This window comes from Leucopleurus acutus, assembly GCF_964270905.1.
Source record: "Leucopleurus acutus genome assembly, chromosome: 8".
In the NCBI taxonomy this organism is placed as follows: Eukaryota; Metazoa; Chordata; class Mammalia; order Artiodactyla; family Delphinidae; genus Leucopleurus; species Leucopleurus acutus.
This window is the reverse complement of record NC_139151.1, coordinates 86,926,194-86,938,826: the sequence shown is the minus strand read 5'-3', so window position 1 is coordinate 86,938,826 and position 12,633 is coordinate 86,926,194. Positions and strand designations below refer to the sequence as shown.

At 47.0% G+C, this 12,633-nt stretch overlaps 1 protein-coding gene across 2 annotated transcripts in view; it reads right to left on the bottom strand.

Annotated features, from left to right (window-relative positions):
- Nucleotides 1–12,633, bottom strand: part of LDLRAD3 (low density lipoprotein receptor class A domain containing 3) — a gene marked incomplete at its 5' end in the record, with an annotated part of 254,480 nt that overhangs the window by 170,337 nt on the left and 71,510 nt on the right. For both annotated transcript variants that reach the window (XM_082844027.1, XM_082844026.1), the window contains one exon: nt 6,878–7,024. In XM_082844027.1, the coding sequence (XP_082700153.1) occupies nt 6,878–7,024 (147 nt within the window). The remainder of the gene's footprint in view (nt 1–6,877; nt 7,025–12,633) is intronic.

The following is a 12,633-nucleotide window of genomic DNA, read 5'->3' as shown; positions in this document are numbered from 1 at the left end:
GTGAACACACAAATGATAAGAAAGCAAAACAGCCTAATTGCTGATAGGAAGAAAGTTTGAGTAGTCTGGATAGAAGATCAAACCAGCCACAACACTCCCTTAAGCCAAAGCCCGATCCAGAGCGAGGCCCTAACTCTTCAATTCTGTGAAGGCTGAGAGAGGTGAGGAAGCTGCAGAGGAATGTTTGAAGCTAGCAGAGGTTGGTTCATGAGGTTTAAGGAAAGAACATAACATAAAAGTGCAGGGTGAAGCAGCAAGTGATGATGTAGAAGCTGTAGCAAGTTATCCAGAGGCTCTAGCTCAGATAATTAATAAAGGTGACTATAAATTTTCAATGTAGACAAAACAGCAATATATGGGGAGAAGACGCCATTTAGGACTTTCATAGCTGGAGAGGAGAAGTCAATGCCTGGCTTCAAAACTTCAAAGGACAGGCTGACTCTCTTGTTAGGAGGCTAAAAGAGCTGGTGATTTTAAGTTCAGGCCAATGCTCATTTACCATTAAAAATTCTAAGGCCCTTAAGAATGATGCTAAATCTACACTGCCTGTGCTCTATATGGAACAACAAAGCCAGGATGACAGCACATCTGTTGACAACATGGTTTACTGAATATTTTAAACCCCCTCTTGAGGCCTACTGCTCAGAAGTAAAGATTCCTTTCAAAATATTACTGCTCTCTGACAATGCACGTGGTCACCCAAGAGCTCTGATGGAGATGTACAGTGAGATTCATGCTGTTTTCATGACTGCTAACACCTCATCCATTCTGCAGCCCATGGATAAAGGAGTAATTTTGACTTTCAAGTCTTATTTTTTAAGAAATACATTTCATAAGGCTATAGCTGCCAAAAGTAGTGATTCCTCTGATGGATCTGGGCAAAGTAAATTGAAAAACTTCTGGAAGGACTCACCATTCTAGATGCTATTAAGAACATTCGTGATTCATGGGAAGAGGTCAAAATATCAACATTCACAGGAGTTTGGAAGAAGTTGATTCCAACCCTCACAGAAGACTTTGAGGGGTTCAAGACTTCAGTGGAGGAAGTAACTGCAGATGTGGTGGAAACAACAAGAGACCTAGAACTAGAAGTGGAGCCTGAAGATATGACTGAATTGCTGCAATCTCATGATAAAACTGTAATGGATGAGGAGAGTTACTTCTTATGGACGAGCAAAGAAAGTGGTTTCTCGAGATGGAATCTACTCCTGGTGAAGATGCTGCGAAGACTGTTGAAATGATGACAAAGGGTTTAGAACGTTACATAAACTTAGTTGATAAGAAGCAGCAGCAGGTTTGAGAGGACGGACTCCACTTTTAAAAGAAGTTCTGTGGCTAAAATGCTATCAAAGACAGCATTGCCGCCACAGACAAATCATTCATGAAAGAGTCAATCAATGCAGCAAACTTCACTTTTAAGTAACATTTTAAGAAATTCCCACAGCCATGCCACCCTTCGGCAACTACCACCGTGACCGGTCAGCAGCCATCAATACCGAGGCAAGACCCTCCACCAGGAAAAAGATTGCAATTCGCTGAAGCCTCAGATGATGGTTAGCATTTTTAAGCAAGAAAGTATTTTTTAATTAAAGTATGTACATTATTTTTTAGGCATAATTCTATTGCATACTTAATAGACTACAGTATAGTATAAACACAACTTTCATATGCACTGGGAAACCAAAAAATTTCTGTGACTCGCGTTATTATGGTGGTCTAGAAGTGAAACCACGGTATCTCCAAGGTATGCCTGTACACAGAAAAACATTTTCGACGTTTCTTAATTTTTAAAAAAATCAGATCAGTAGTGATAACATACAGTACGATCCTGTTCAGCAGAATAACAGAGATCCATGTACAAAAAGACTGAATGAACCCACCGGTGGTCTCTGATGGAGGCCTATGAGGACTTACACGCTGGGACAGCTGACAGGGTCTGCATCATCTCTCTGTGGCTCAGTTTCCTCATCTGGAGATAATAACAGTCCCTTTCTCATAAGGCTCGTGACAATCCGTGAGTTACTATAATGTAAAGTGCCTGGGACAGTGCAGCCCAGGAGAAGCTCAAGTAACGGCATGTCATTGCTCTTGCCATAATCAGGGCTTCCATGGAACTTGTATGCTTTTCTAAAACATATCCTTATTCCTTTATTATAACAAAAAGTTATTTGGCTAAAACGATCACTTAGGGCATTCCACTAACCAAGAACAGAAACACACTCAGACTATCCCCAAAGGAGCCCCTACTCTCAAAACTCTAAGGTGGAAAATCTAATGACTCCACCCAATTGGAAATTTATTCTAGTCCATTAATAGATATTTCACAAGGTCGGAAATACAACTAGTCCATAGGGGGCTGGGAAAAACATTCAACCTCTTTAGATAACTTAAAATATGAAAATTAAAATATGTAACTGTTTTCAACTATTAAACGAACCAGAAAACCGATTTTTTTAAAAAGGTATTTCCCAATGCTGCCAAGACTAAAACAAAGCCAGACGTCTCACATGTTGCCAGTGAGCAAAAGCTGATGCAAACCAGTAGCAGAACAAGTGGGCAAGAGGCAGAAAAGGCTCCTGTCCTTCAACCTGGTCATTGCATTTCTGAGAATCGAGCTGAAGACCATTTCTCGAAACAGGGGGAAAGTCATATCTACCCTCCTTTCACAACCGTAAGCACTATTTCTAACAGTGAAAAACTGGAAACAACATAAATACCAAACAATAAGTACATAAACTGTATTTATTCACCAAGTGAATGGGCCACTTACGCGTTAAAAGTGATAGGGAAATATGGGGAAAAAAACATAGAAAAATGTTAATATGTTGAAATGTTACCTGGGAAAAAAATTAAAATATAAAATCGTATACCTATGGTGATTACAACTGAGAAAAGCCTGAATGTAAACTTGTGCGATGCTCACAGTGGGTCTGGAAGCCTACAGACTCTATGTGGGATTCTGTTTTTCTCCTTCCCTGTTCCCCCGATTTTTACAATATAACATTTTATTACCTTTATAATACAAAAGTTTCTTCCTGTCTCACGAAAATCTTTCCTCTGCCGTGGATACAGAATAGCTGCTCTCTGCCTCGTATCCCTCCAAGACACACTTCTCCAGGCCCTTCTCTCACCCTTCGGCAAGGGCAAGACTTCTCCTCAGTTAGGTGTATTCTTTTCTAAATGCCAAAGCTATGGCGTAGGGCTTTTGAGGCAATCACCTCTACCAAGTGAGAGTATCAGCCGCCTTCTCTCTCCCTCCTGTAAGTACCAAGTTGTTTCAAAGAATCAGTGAAAGAGCTCTGTAACTTCTGAACGAGACGCAGAAGGAGGCGGCACAAACTCTAAATGGACAACTCTCAGGGAGTCCTCGAAAGGATGGACCAGATGGTACCTACCCTGGAGACCTCAGCCCAGCCCAGCCTGGCTCTGGCTGAAACCATCCTGTATTTCTACCCTCCAGGCATGCATAAGTTCCTTAATCGACCCTAAACATTGTTTTTGTTTGTTTGTTTTGTTCAACTCTCTCATTTTATTTATTTACTAAAAGAAAATTTTTTAATTTTTAACATCTTTATTGGATGTTTTATTTTACAATGGTGTGTTAGTTTCTGCTTTATAACAAAGTGAGTCAGCTATATATACATATATCCCCATATCTCCTCCCTCTTGCGTCTCCCTCCCACCCTATCCCACCCCTCTAGGTGGTCACAAAGTACCGAGCTGATTTCCCTGTGCTATGCGGCTGCTTCCCACTAGCTACCTATTTTATATTTGGTAGTGTATATATGTCCATGCCACTCTCTCACTTCGTCCCAGCTTACCCTTCCCCCTCCCCATGTCCTCAAGTCCATTCTCTACGTCTGTGTCTTTATTCCTGTCCTGCCCCTAGGTTCTTCAGAACCTTTTTTTTTTTTTTTAGATTCCACATATGTGTGTTAACATATGGTATTTGTTTTTCTCTTTCTGATTTACTTCACTCTGTATGATAGACTCTAGGTCCATCCACCTCACTACAAATAACTCAATTTCATTTCTTTTTATGGCTGAGTAATATTCCATTGTATACATGTGCCACATCTTTATCCATTCATCTGTCGATGGACACTTAGGTTGCTTCCATGTCCTGGCTATTGTAAATAGAGCTGCAGTGAACATTGTGGTACATGACTCTTTTTGAATTATGGTTTTCTCAGGGTATATGCCCAGTAGTGGGATTGCTGTCGACCCTAAACATTTTGATCAACAGAAGTAAAAAAGCAAAAGAGACTTAGACACCCGACAAGAGGGGAATAATTAGGCTGCAGTGCATCTATTGATGGAACAGTAGGTAACCTCACAAAACAACAATTATCGTTGCTACATATATGGTAACGTGGCAAAGGGCCTCTACATTGATGTAGAAAAAGCAGGTTACTCAATCACGCGTCCCCATGACAATGAATATACTTTGTGTGGACTGACCAATAACAGTTACCGTTTACAAGTCACTGACTATACCCAGGCATTGTGCTGTGTGCTTAACATGCATTAAAAACGTCACAACAATGTCACTTAGAAGGCTGATTATTCTCATTTTGGAGAGGAGGGAATTGAGGCAGCAGAAGGTTAAGGAATTAATTCTCATTTAATCCTTCCAATGGCTAAGTTTTAGACCATTCTGGTAACTTTTCTAAGATCACACAGCGCTGGGGGAGAGGGATGGAAGGGAGGGCTGGGATTTGGACACAGTCCTTCTCCAGGGCTCAACCCGCAGGTCCTAGACTGGGAAGGGAATATGTAAGAAATCTGAAATGCAAGGAAACTTTGTCTTAGAAAAAGGACTTCTTTTCCTTCCCTCTGTTGTCTAAACTTTCTAGTGTTCTTCTGTTTTTAGAATTTAAAGACCAAAGGAGAAAAGAAGGGCAACAGAGGAAAGGTTTTTCGAATGCATGTGTTTATGTGTATGGTTTTTCAAATTATGTTTTGATCAAAAGACTAAATAAATGCCAATCAAGTCTCTACTACACTTGGGGGTGACGGGTCGGTAATGAGGAGAAAAAAATTAACGGAGAATAGCCAAGGCGAGCCTGTTCCAAACCAAACCAAACTGCGCCAGACAGCTGCCCACACTATCTTTTCTTTTCTTTTCTTTAAAATTTCTCTTTCCACCAACCCTTCCCGTTTACGCATGAATTCTGAAATCATGGAACTGGACTGGCACAGGACACAGCTTGTCACAGAGAACTTTAATAATCACACAGTCGAAATTGACAAAGCTGGGGATATAACTTAGGTCTCAACTTCTGATCCTGTATTCTGTCACAAACGTGTCCCGTTCTGAACATTCCCAGCTCAGCTAAAGACAATCTGCATTTACTGGAGTTCCAATACACACCATATTCCAAAAATGATCATTCCACACATTCAGAGTGTTTAATAATGCTCAGAACTGGACAGATTATAGGGTTCACGCATACTATCTCATTTGAAACTCAAATTACAAACACTCAATTTCTAGCAATTTTGAAGCCAGGCTAGAAACAGAAAAGGCTGCAATAGACATAATACTCTTTTTTAATTCTGCAAAAATAAAAATGCATTATGTATAATAGTCGATTCAGAAGAAATCACAAGCAACAAAGAAAATGAACTATTTCCTACAAAAAACATACCCTCAAGCCAACCCCTCCCAAAATTTCTCTGAAGAGCGGGGGCAGGCAGCAGGGATACTGGACAGATCTCAGAGGGGCCAGTCTCAGAGGGAGTACATCACGAGGAAGAGGGGGCCTGGCTCCAGAGGGGGCCCCAAACCCGGAGCTCCTTCCTGCGCAACAACAAGCTGAGCCTCAAATCCCGGTAACAGCTATGTGAAAAGTTCAAATTATCATCTTCTCCTCATTTCCTCAGCTGGCTCCCAAAAAGACGGCAGATTCAGAGCCAGAACACATAGTTCTCCTGTGCGAGAGGCCCTGTGGCCTGGTGCCCAAAGCCCAGGAAACAGCCAAGAACCATCGTCCAGCTGTGTGGTCCCCAGGCACCGGACGACCCTGGGCCCAGGACTCCCGGTGTACTTCCTGCCGGCCAGCGTGCCGTGGCCCAGCTCCCTCTGCAGCACCAAACTTAGGCAAAGAAGAGAAACACACCTCTACGGGGCAGGGAGGATCGTTCCACTTCCTGGAGGCCCCTCAACTCACATCCCTGGTGCCTCCTTTCTCGCAGATTACCACTGACTCACATCTCACGCGGATTTTGGGTACAAAACGGGAAAGAGGCTGAAGAAGGAGGGGGTGGAGAGGATCAGAAAGAATCCCGGTCCTGGTGTTGCCCATTTGAAAATGATGTCCAAGGTGTTGGCAAAGGAAAGGGCATTTGGCAGCAGATTACTACAAAGTCAGTACCAACTCCATGCTAGACACTTGACGCGATGCTAAAGCTTATTTCATCCTCAAGAATACTGCACAATGTAGAAGATGTGCGAGATGCTTACCAGCCTGGACCTTGGGGTCAGGCAGCCCTGGGTTCAAATCCAGGTCTGCTGCTTGCTGGTTAGAAGATACTGAAGCTACATAACCTCTGGGAGTCTCAGCATCCTCGCGTGTAAAGTGAAGGCAGTGAGAGTCTCCCAGCGGGAGGGTGAGTAGAGCCTGGTGGGCAGGTCCTCTGCTCCCACAAAGCTGTGGCTCCCACCCCACCAAGACCCCTGTTTCTGCACAGACCACGCTGCTCTGAGACAGAACTACAGGTGGAGAGGGCAGGACAGCCCTGCCCGCAGAGGCCCTGGCCCCGCCGTGGGCAGCACGCAGAATGTGCAGGGCTGAGTCAGACCCAGAACTCCTCGCTGATGCCCCAGGACTGCCGCCACCCTCCTCCTGTCCCAGCAAAGGGCCAGGCCACTCACGGCACTCCTTCTCGTCACTCTTGTCGAAGCAGTCGGGCAGCCCATCGCACTGCCAGGCGCCGGGGATGCACCGCCCATTGCTGCACATGAAGTTGCCTGGAATGTTGCACTCGTTGGTGAAGTTGTTCCCGGGGAGCAGCTGGCTCTCTGTGGGAGACAGGGGACAGGGAGGTCAGACGGCGCCGCCAAGGCAGCAAGAACCCAGGACCGCACAACTCTTCTTCAACACGGATTGTGTATGTGAGACTTCTGGTGGGTGACGTTGCCTCTCTGGGACTCAGTTTTCTCATCTGTGAAAGGGACCCAGAATCTGCTCCACCCCCAGGGATTCTGCGAGGACTAAACGGAGAGCCCCAGGTAAAGCCCTTCGCTGGTGCTGGGCACACAACAGGGGTTCACGAACTTTTCTTCTTTCTCTGTCAAAAAGCCTGGTAGTAAAACCCAAACGTTCTTTTCTGGCCATGGGCAGTGGCTACAAAGGAAGGTGCCAAGACAGAGGGAGCGCAGGACTCCCAGTACCCAGGAGCAGGGACTGCAGACTCCGTCCAGACCTCAGACTCTGCGGCCCTATATCACAGAATCCTTGCACTTGGGCCAAGTCAGCGGGAATACGGGGACATCATTTCACTTTAGGAAACAGGAATCACCCACAAAAACCAACCTGCCTGGGGTCACACGGGGAGCAAAGGCCAGACCAAAACTTCAACACAGGCCTTTTAACCCTAAGAGAGTCCCAAGGTCCCTGGACTGTTTGCCAAGTGTTCCCGGAGATTTAGCACCGAGCCCCAAGGTTTAGATTCGACTCCACTGAACACAGGCACAGAATGCCAAGGCCCTCACCCAAAAGTGCGAACTCTTAGGCTGGAAAGCAAACAGGGAAGGCCAAGGAGAGCTAAATTCATCCACCAGTGGACCCCGGGGGCAGACTGTCAAGGGAGCCAGAACTGGATCAATCTGATCCGTCTGAGCTACTGTGATCAACGGCTGGGAGATCAGGAGCCATCAGGAAATAAAAGTCTTAGAGGAAAAGGAGAAATAAAAGACCGGTCCCTCCAGGGCTCCCTCCTGAGTTTTCAATAAGCATTTATTGAACATTTATGACCAGACACTTCTGCTAAGTGTTAAAGATGCATAGACGAAAGCTAGGGCTCTTCCCTCCGGGCTGGAAAGGCACAAGGGTATACTAACAATTTTAGTGCCCTGTACCAAGAGGGATGTCCAGACCTGCCTGGGGGCAGCAGGAGGGAGGGCAGGGCCCACGACGCCCTTCCACAAGCTTTGCCAAGAGAAGCGTCTCATGCCAGACCCCTGACATCACACTTTCTTTCATGCTAGACCCCTGACATCACACCTTCTTTCATGCTAGACCCCTGACATCACACCTTCTTTCATGCCACTATCCTTTACATGTGCTGTAATTTTTACCTGGAATGCCCTTCAACTCATGGGGTCTCCTGGAAATCCCGACACACCCATTAGCATACAACTTCTGTGTTACTCTGCCTCTGAAGTCTTCCCCAAGGAGAAACGGGCAGTCACCCTGTTGTGTGCCTAGGGTTCTACTGGGGTTACACTAAAAACATTTTACAGCTGGAACGAGTGGGCAAAAAATTGGAAAAGACAGAGCCAGAGGCAAGCGGTACCACATCAGCCCAGGTGCCATGGCTATTCCTTATAGACCATCTGCCCCACTGCACTGAATTTATACTGTACATGAACACCCTACTGAAAATGAGCTTGTGTAATTCACTGAAGAATTCTAGAAGAGCAGCTACAGTGAGGGGCCTCATCCTGCCCTAAAAACCTGCACTGGGTTCCTCAAATTCTTCCTTGTCCCCTCCTCACTCAATCACCCCCTACGATGGCCAATCACCAAGTCCTGCATGCTAGTCTCCACTGCCACAGCCACGACTGCAGCCCAGATCACCACCATCTCTTACCAGGATCACTGCCACAAGTGACCCCAGCCTCCCCTCGAGTCTATCTCAGAGGGACCTTTCTAAAGAGCAGATCAATCATGACACTTCTTGGCTTTAAAAAGCCACTGAATGGCTCCCCAGTGCTCTTAAGATAAAGTCAGAATTCAAGGCACTAAAGAAAGGTCACGGGAAAGAGGTGGCATTTGCAGTGGACGTTGATAGACAAAGAGATGAAACGTAAGGACCCGTCACATCTACAGAAAGATGGCAAAGACCAGAGCAGGCAGGCTCAGCGCAGGCCACGATGGGTATGGAATAAAAAAAACACAGAGCTCTGATAGTTAGGAATTGCGAGAAGACTGTGCCCCTATTTCCCCAATGCTACACCAAGGTCAGGTATCACTAATCACAGTGGACTCTGACCACTGAGCCCACTGTCGATATCAGAATCCCTCTCAAGGCTCAACTTGAGGAAGCCACCACCAACCCTGAGATGGTCGTGAAGCCAATTCCCCACCTCCGGGCAGAGTCGCAAGATGCCAGAGTGGGTCTCGTAGGAGAGGAGTCTAGAAGGACAGCCTGGAGCTGGATCTCAGCCAGACACACCATACATAACACTGAAAACCTACACGTGCCAGCTGTTTCCTAACAACTGCTCTGGGCTCCCCCCGGCCAGCAGGGACTCTTCAGGGCTCCAGAACGTACCTGCCATTCTGATGTGTTCAGAAGCCACTTACACTTGCTTGTGCAGAACTAGCTTCTCGAAGGCAAGCCCCCTGGAAGAGTCGCCGAAACCGTGAGACCTTGTTGTGATAAACAGATTTCTGGGGCAAGAAAACTGTCCAGACGAGACCCCAAAGTGCTTGCTCTGGGAGTCAAGAGGCTGGCGGCACGTGGACTTGATAAATGAGAGGGTGCGATGCCGAGACTAAACGCCACGTGGGTTGGACACAGGTGGTCCTGCAGCCACGGGGCTCCCAGTGCCCTACCGGCAGGACCTCGGATCCCCAGGGCCGGGTGAATGATAACTCAGAGGGGCAGTCTGTGCACGTCGGAGCAACTCCATCACCCACACAGGGGGCGCAGGGCCTTGTGCTTTAGGGAAGCGACAGTATCAGCAGACTCGAGAGTATGAGGAGAAACCAAGGCAAAGAGAGGTTAAATCATGTTGACTCTGTCTTCAAAGATCTTCCTCCAACGCATCCAAGGTGCCTCACTAAACTGACACCATCCAATCCAAGCCACCGAGACCTCGTGCCCTCTTTAAACCAATGGCTCTTAACGGGGGACAATTTTGGCCCCCAGAGGACATATGGCAGTGTCTGGAGACATTTTCGGTTGCGGCCTCTTCTGAGTAGAGGCCAGGAATGCACACCTGCGATGCACGGGGCAGACCCTCACAACAGAGAACCACCCAGCCCGAAAAGTCAAGAGTGCTGACTTGAGAAATCCTGGCTGAAACCAACCTTCCCCCTTTCACTTCTCACTCCCACCAGTTTCTTCTCCTCATAGCAGAGGGAGATTTTAAATGCTGCTGATGGCTCATCGGTGCCCCTATAATAAATCTGAAACTGTTGCCATGGTTTACGAAGCCAGGCATGATCAGGCCCCGCCTACCTCTACAATCTCATTCCAACCATTTCTTCCAACACCAATGTCCGCCCTGCCGTGGTCCTCTGCACACACTGTTCACTCACCCCAATTCTTCCATGCACATTCCACCTGCTGTTATGGGCTGAATCGTGTGCCCCCAGAATTCATATGTTGAGGTCCTAACCCCTGTACCTCAGCATGTGACTATACTGGGAGCTAGGGCTTTTAAAGTGTCGATTAAGTTAAAATGAGGCCATTAGCATGGGCCCTAATCCAATCTGATTGGTGTCCTTATAAAAAGAGATTAGGACACACACACACACACACACACACACACACACACACACACAGGGAAGATCACGTGAAAACTCAAGGAGATGGCAGCAATCTACAAGCCAAGGAGACACGCCTCAAAAGAAACCAACCCTGCACACTTTGACCTCAGACTTCTAGCCTCCAGAACCATGAGAAAATAAATGTCTATTGCTGAAGCCACTCACTCTGTGGTACCTTGTCACGGCAGCTCCAGCAAACTGGTACATCTGGCTAATCTCATTTGTCCTCTGACCTCAGCTTTACATCACTGACTCTGAGGTTCCTTCACCCAATCTAAAGCTGATCCCTGTTTTCTGCTCTGGTCGTGTCCTGTGTTTTCCTTCACCCCAACTGTGCTCACCAATGAATCTGTACTCCCTCCCCACCAGATTGCACGACCCCATAGGCCGAAGGGCATTGCTTCGTTTTGCTCTCCATCCTGGGCATCCTGCACTCAGTAGGTTCTCGGTAAATATCTGTGGTCATTCTCAGAAGAAAACCAAGTGTTCAGTTACTGATTTATCCCCCATCCCTCACACTCCTCCTTAGAAAGTTCCATCTACCCCCTGCGCCATCCCCCGGAAGGTGAGTGGGATCTTACATATATAGTTAAAAATAAGGGACACAGGGGTGTCTGGATTTGTGCAAGTAAATTACTACCCCGTCTGCTTTAAAAGAGGTTAGAAATCTTTTCAGCCGGACAGCAGGACTTTCTAGTAGCTGAAATGTTTATCCCATCTCAGTGTCTTGGGACACATTTAGAATGCAAAAAAGACAAGCATTAGCACGAAGTTGGCTAGCTGGGGTTTCTCCTTCTCCTTTTTCTTTTTTCATTAGGCTGAAAAATGAAAAAAGAGTTGCCCATTTTCACTGCAGCAGCACATCACTTACTTAAAATAACTACGCCATCTGCACCAAGACTGAAAAAAAAATTCCAAGTCCTCCCCCATTGGGCAAAAGCAAAGAACCTGCTGCTGCGGCTTCTTCCAAAATTTCTGGCACCCACAAATTTCTACTTGATGAGGGGGCACTGCAAAAACTCAAGACAGCTGCTGCATTCTGCTCCTTCTGGAACATGCAGTGAGCAATGCTGACTTTTCCAGCTGAGAAATGGGAATCGTCTTCCACCGGCTGGAGCCCTCCACAGGCTTTGCTCTCCCTCTGCCGACCTCCTCCCGCTAAGGTCACGCCTTATCGCGATGCGAGATGGACTTGGCATCTGCAAACTATCAACAGGCCCTGCTTTCAGATTTCTGCCCAGTCACCTTCGTTTTCATCTTTCGCTTCCTGATCATCTGGTCGGCAGGCTCGATGAACAACAAAGCAAGACACAGACACATATATGTACAGACACACATACAGCTTAGCGTTCCAATTTGCAGATCTCAACTAGATCGTCCCTCAAACCTCCCTGGAGGATTAACACACCTCTCCCCCTGCCTGGAACATGACACCAACAGACGTAATGTTTTGAGGCCACTGAAGACAAGCGTCCGTTTTCCCTTTGACTCGCTCCTTCAAATACACACGTACAGTCCATGCATGGGCACACGAAAGCACCAAGCGAGCGGGTCTGTCGTGATTCGTTCCTAAACTATCCCGGAAAAATCCCTGAAGGTCCCTTCGACTCCAGACTGCTCCTCGTGGTGGCATCAGTGTTGGGTGGAACCGCAGACATCTGTCCTGAGCACTTCCCAGAGCCATTTGGTTCTCATCAAACCAGCTGCTTCCCACCAGAGCTCGGCCACAGGGAGTCCTGGCTGTCACCAGGGAGGGCAGTCACGCGTGGATATCTGAGCCTGGAGTGAGGATGGGCCTCGGCCTCCAAGCACGTAAGCTGAGCCAGGTCTCCAGCTCTGTCGAGACTCTGCACAGTGCCCTGCCCGCCCTGTTAGCTCATTCCAGGAGCCCCGGTCTCTGTGTACCCAC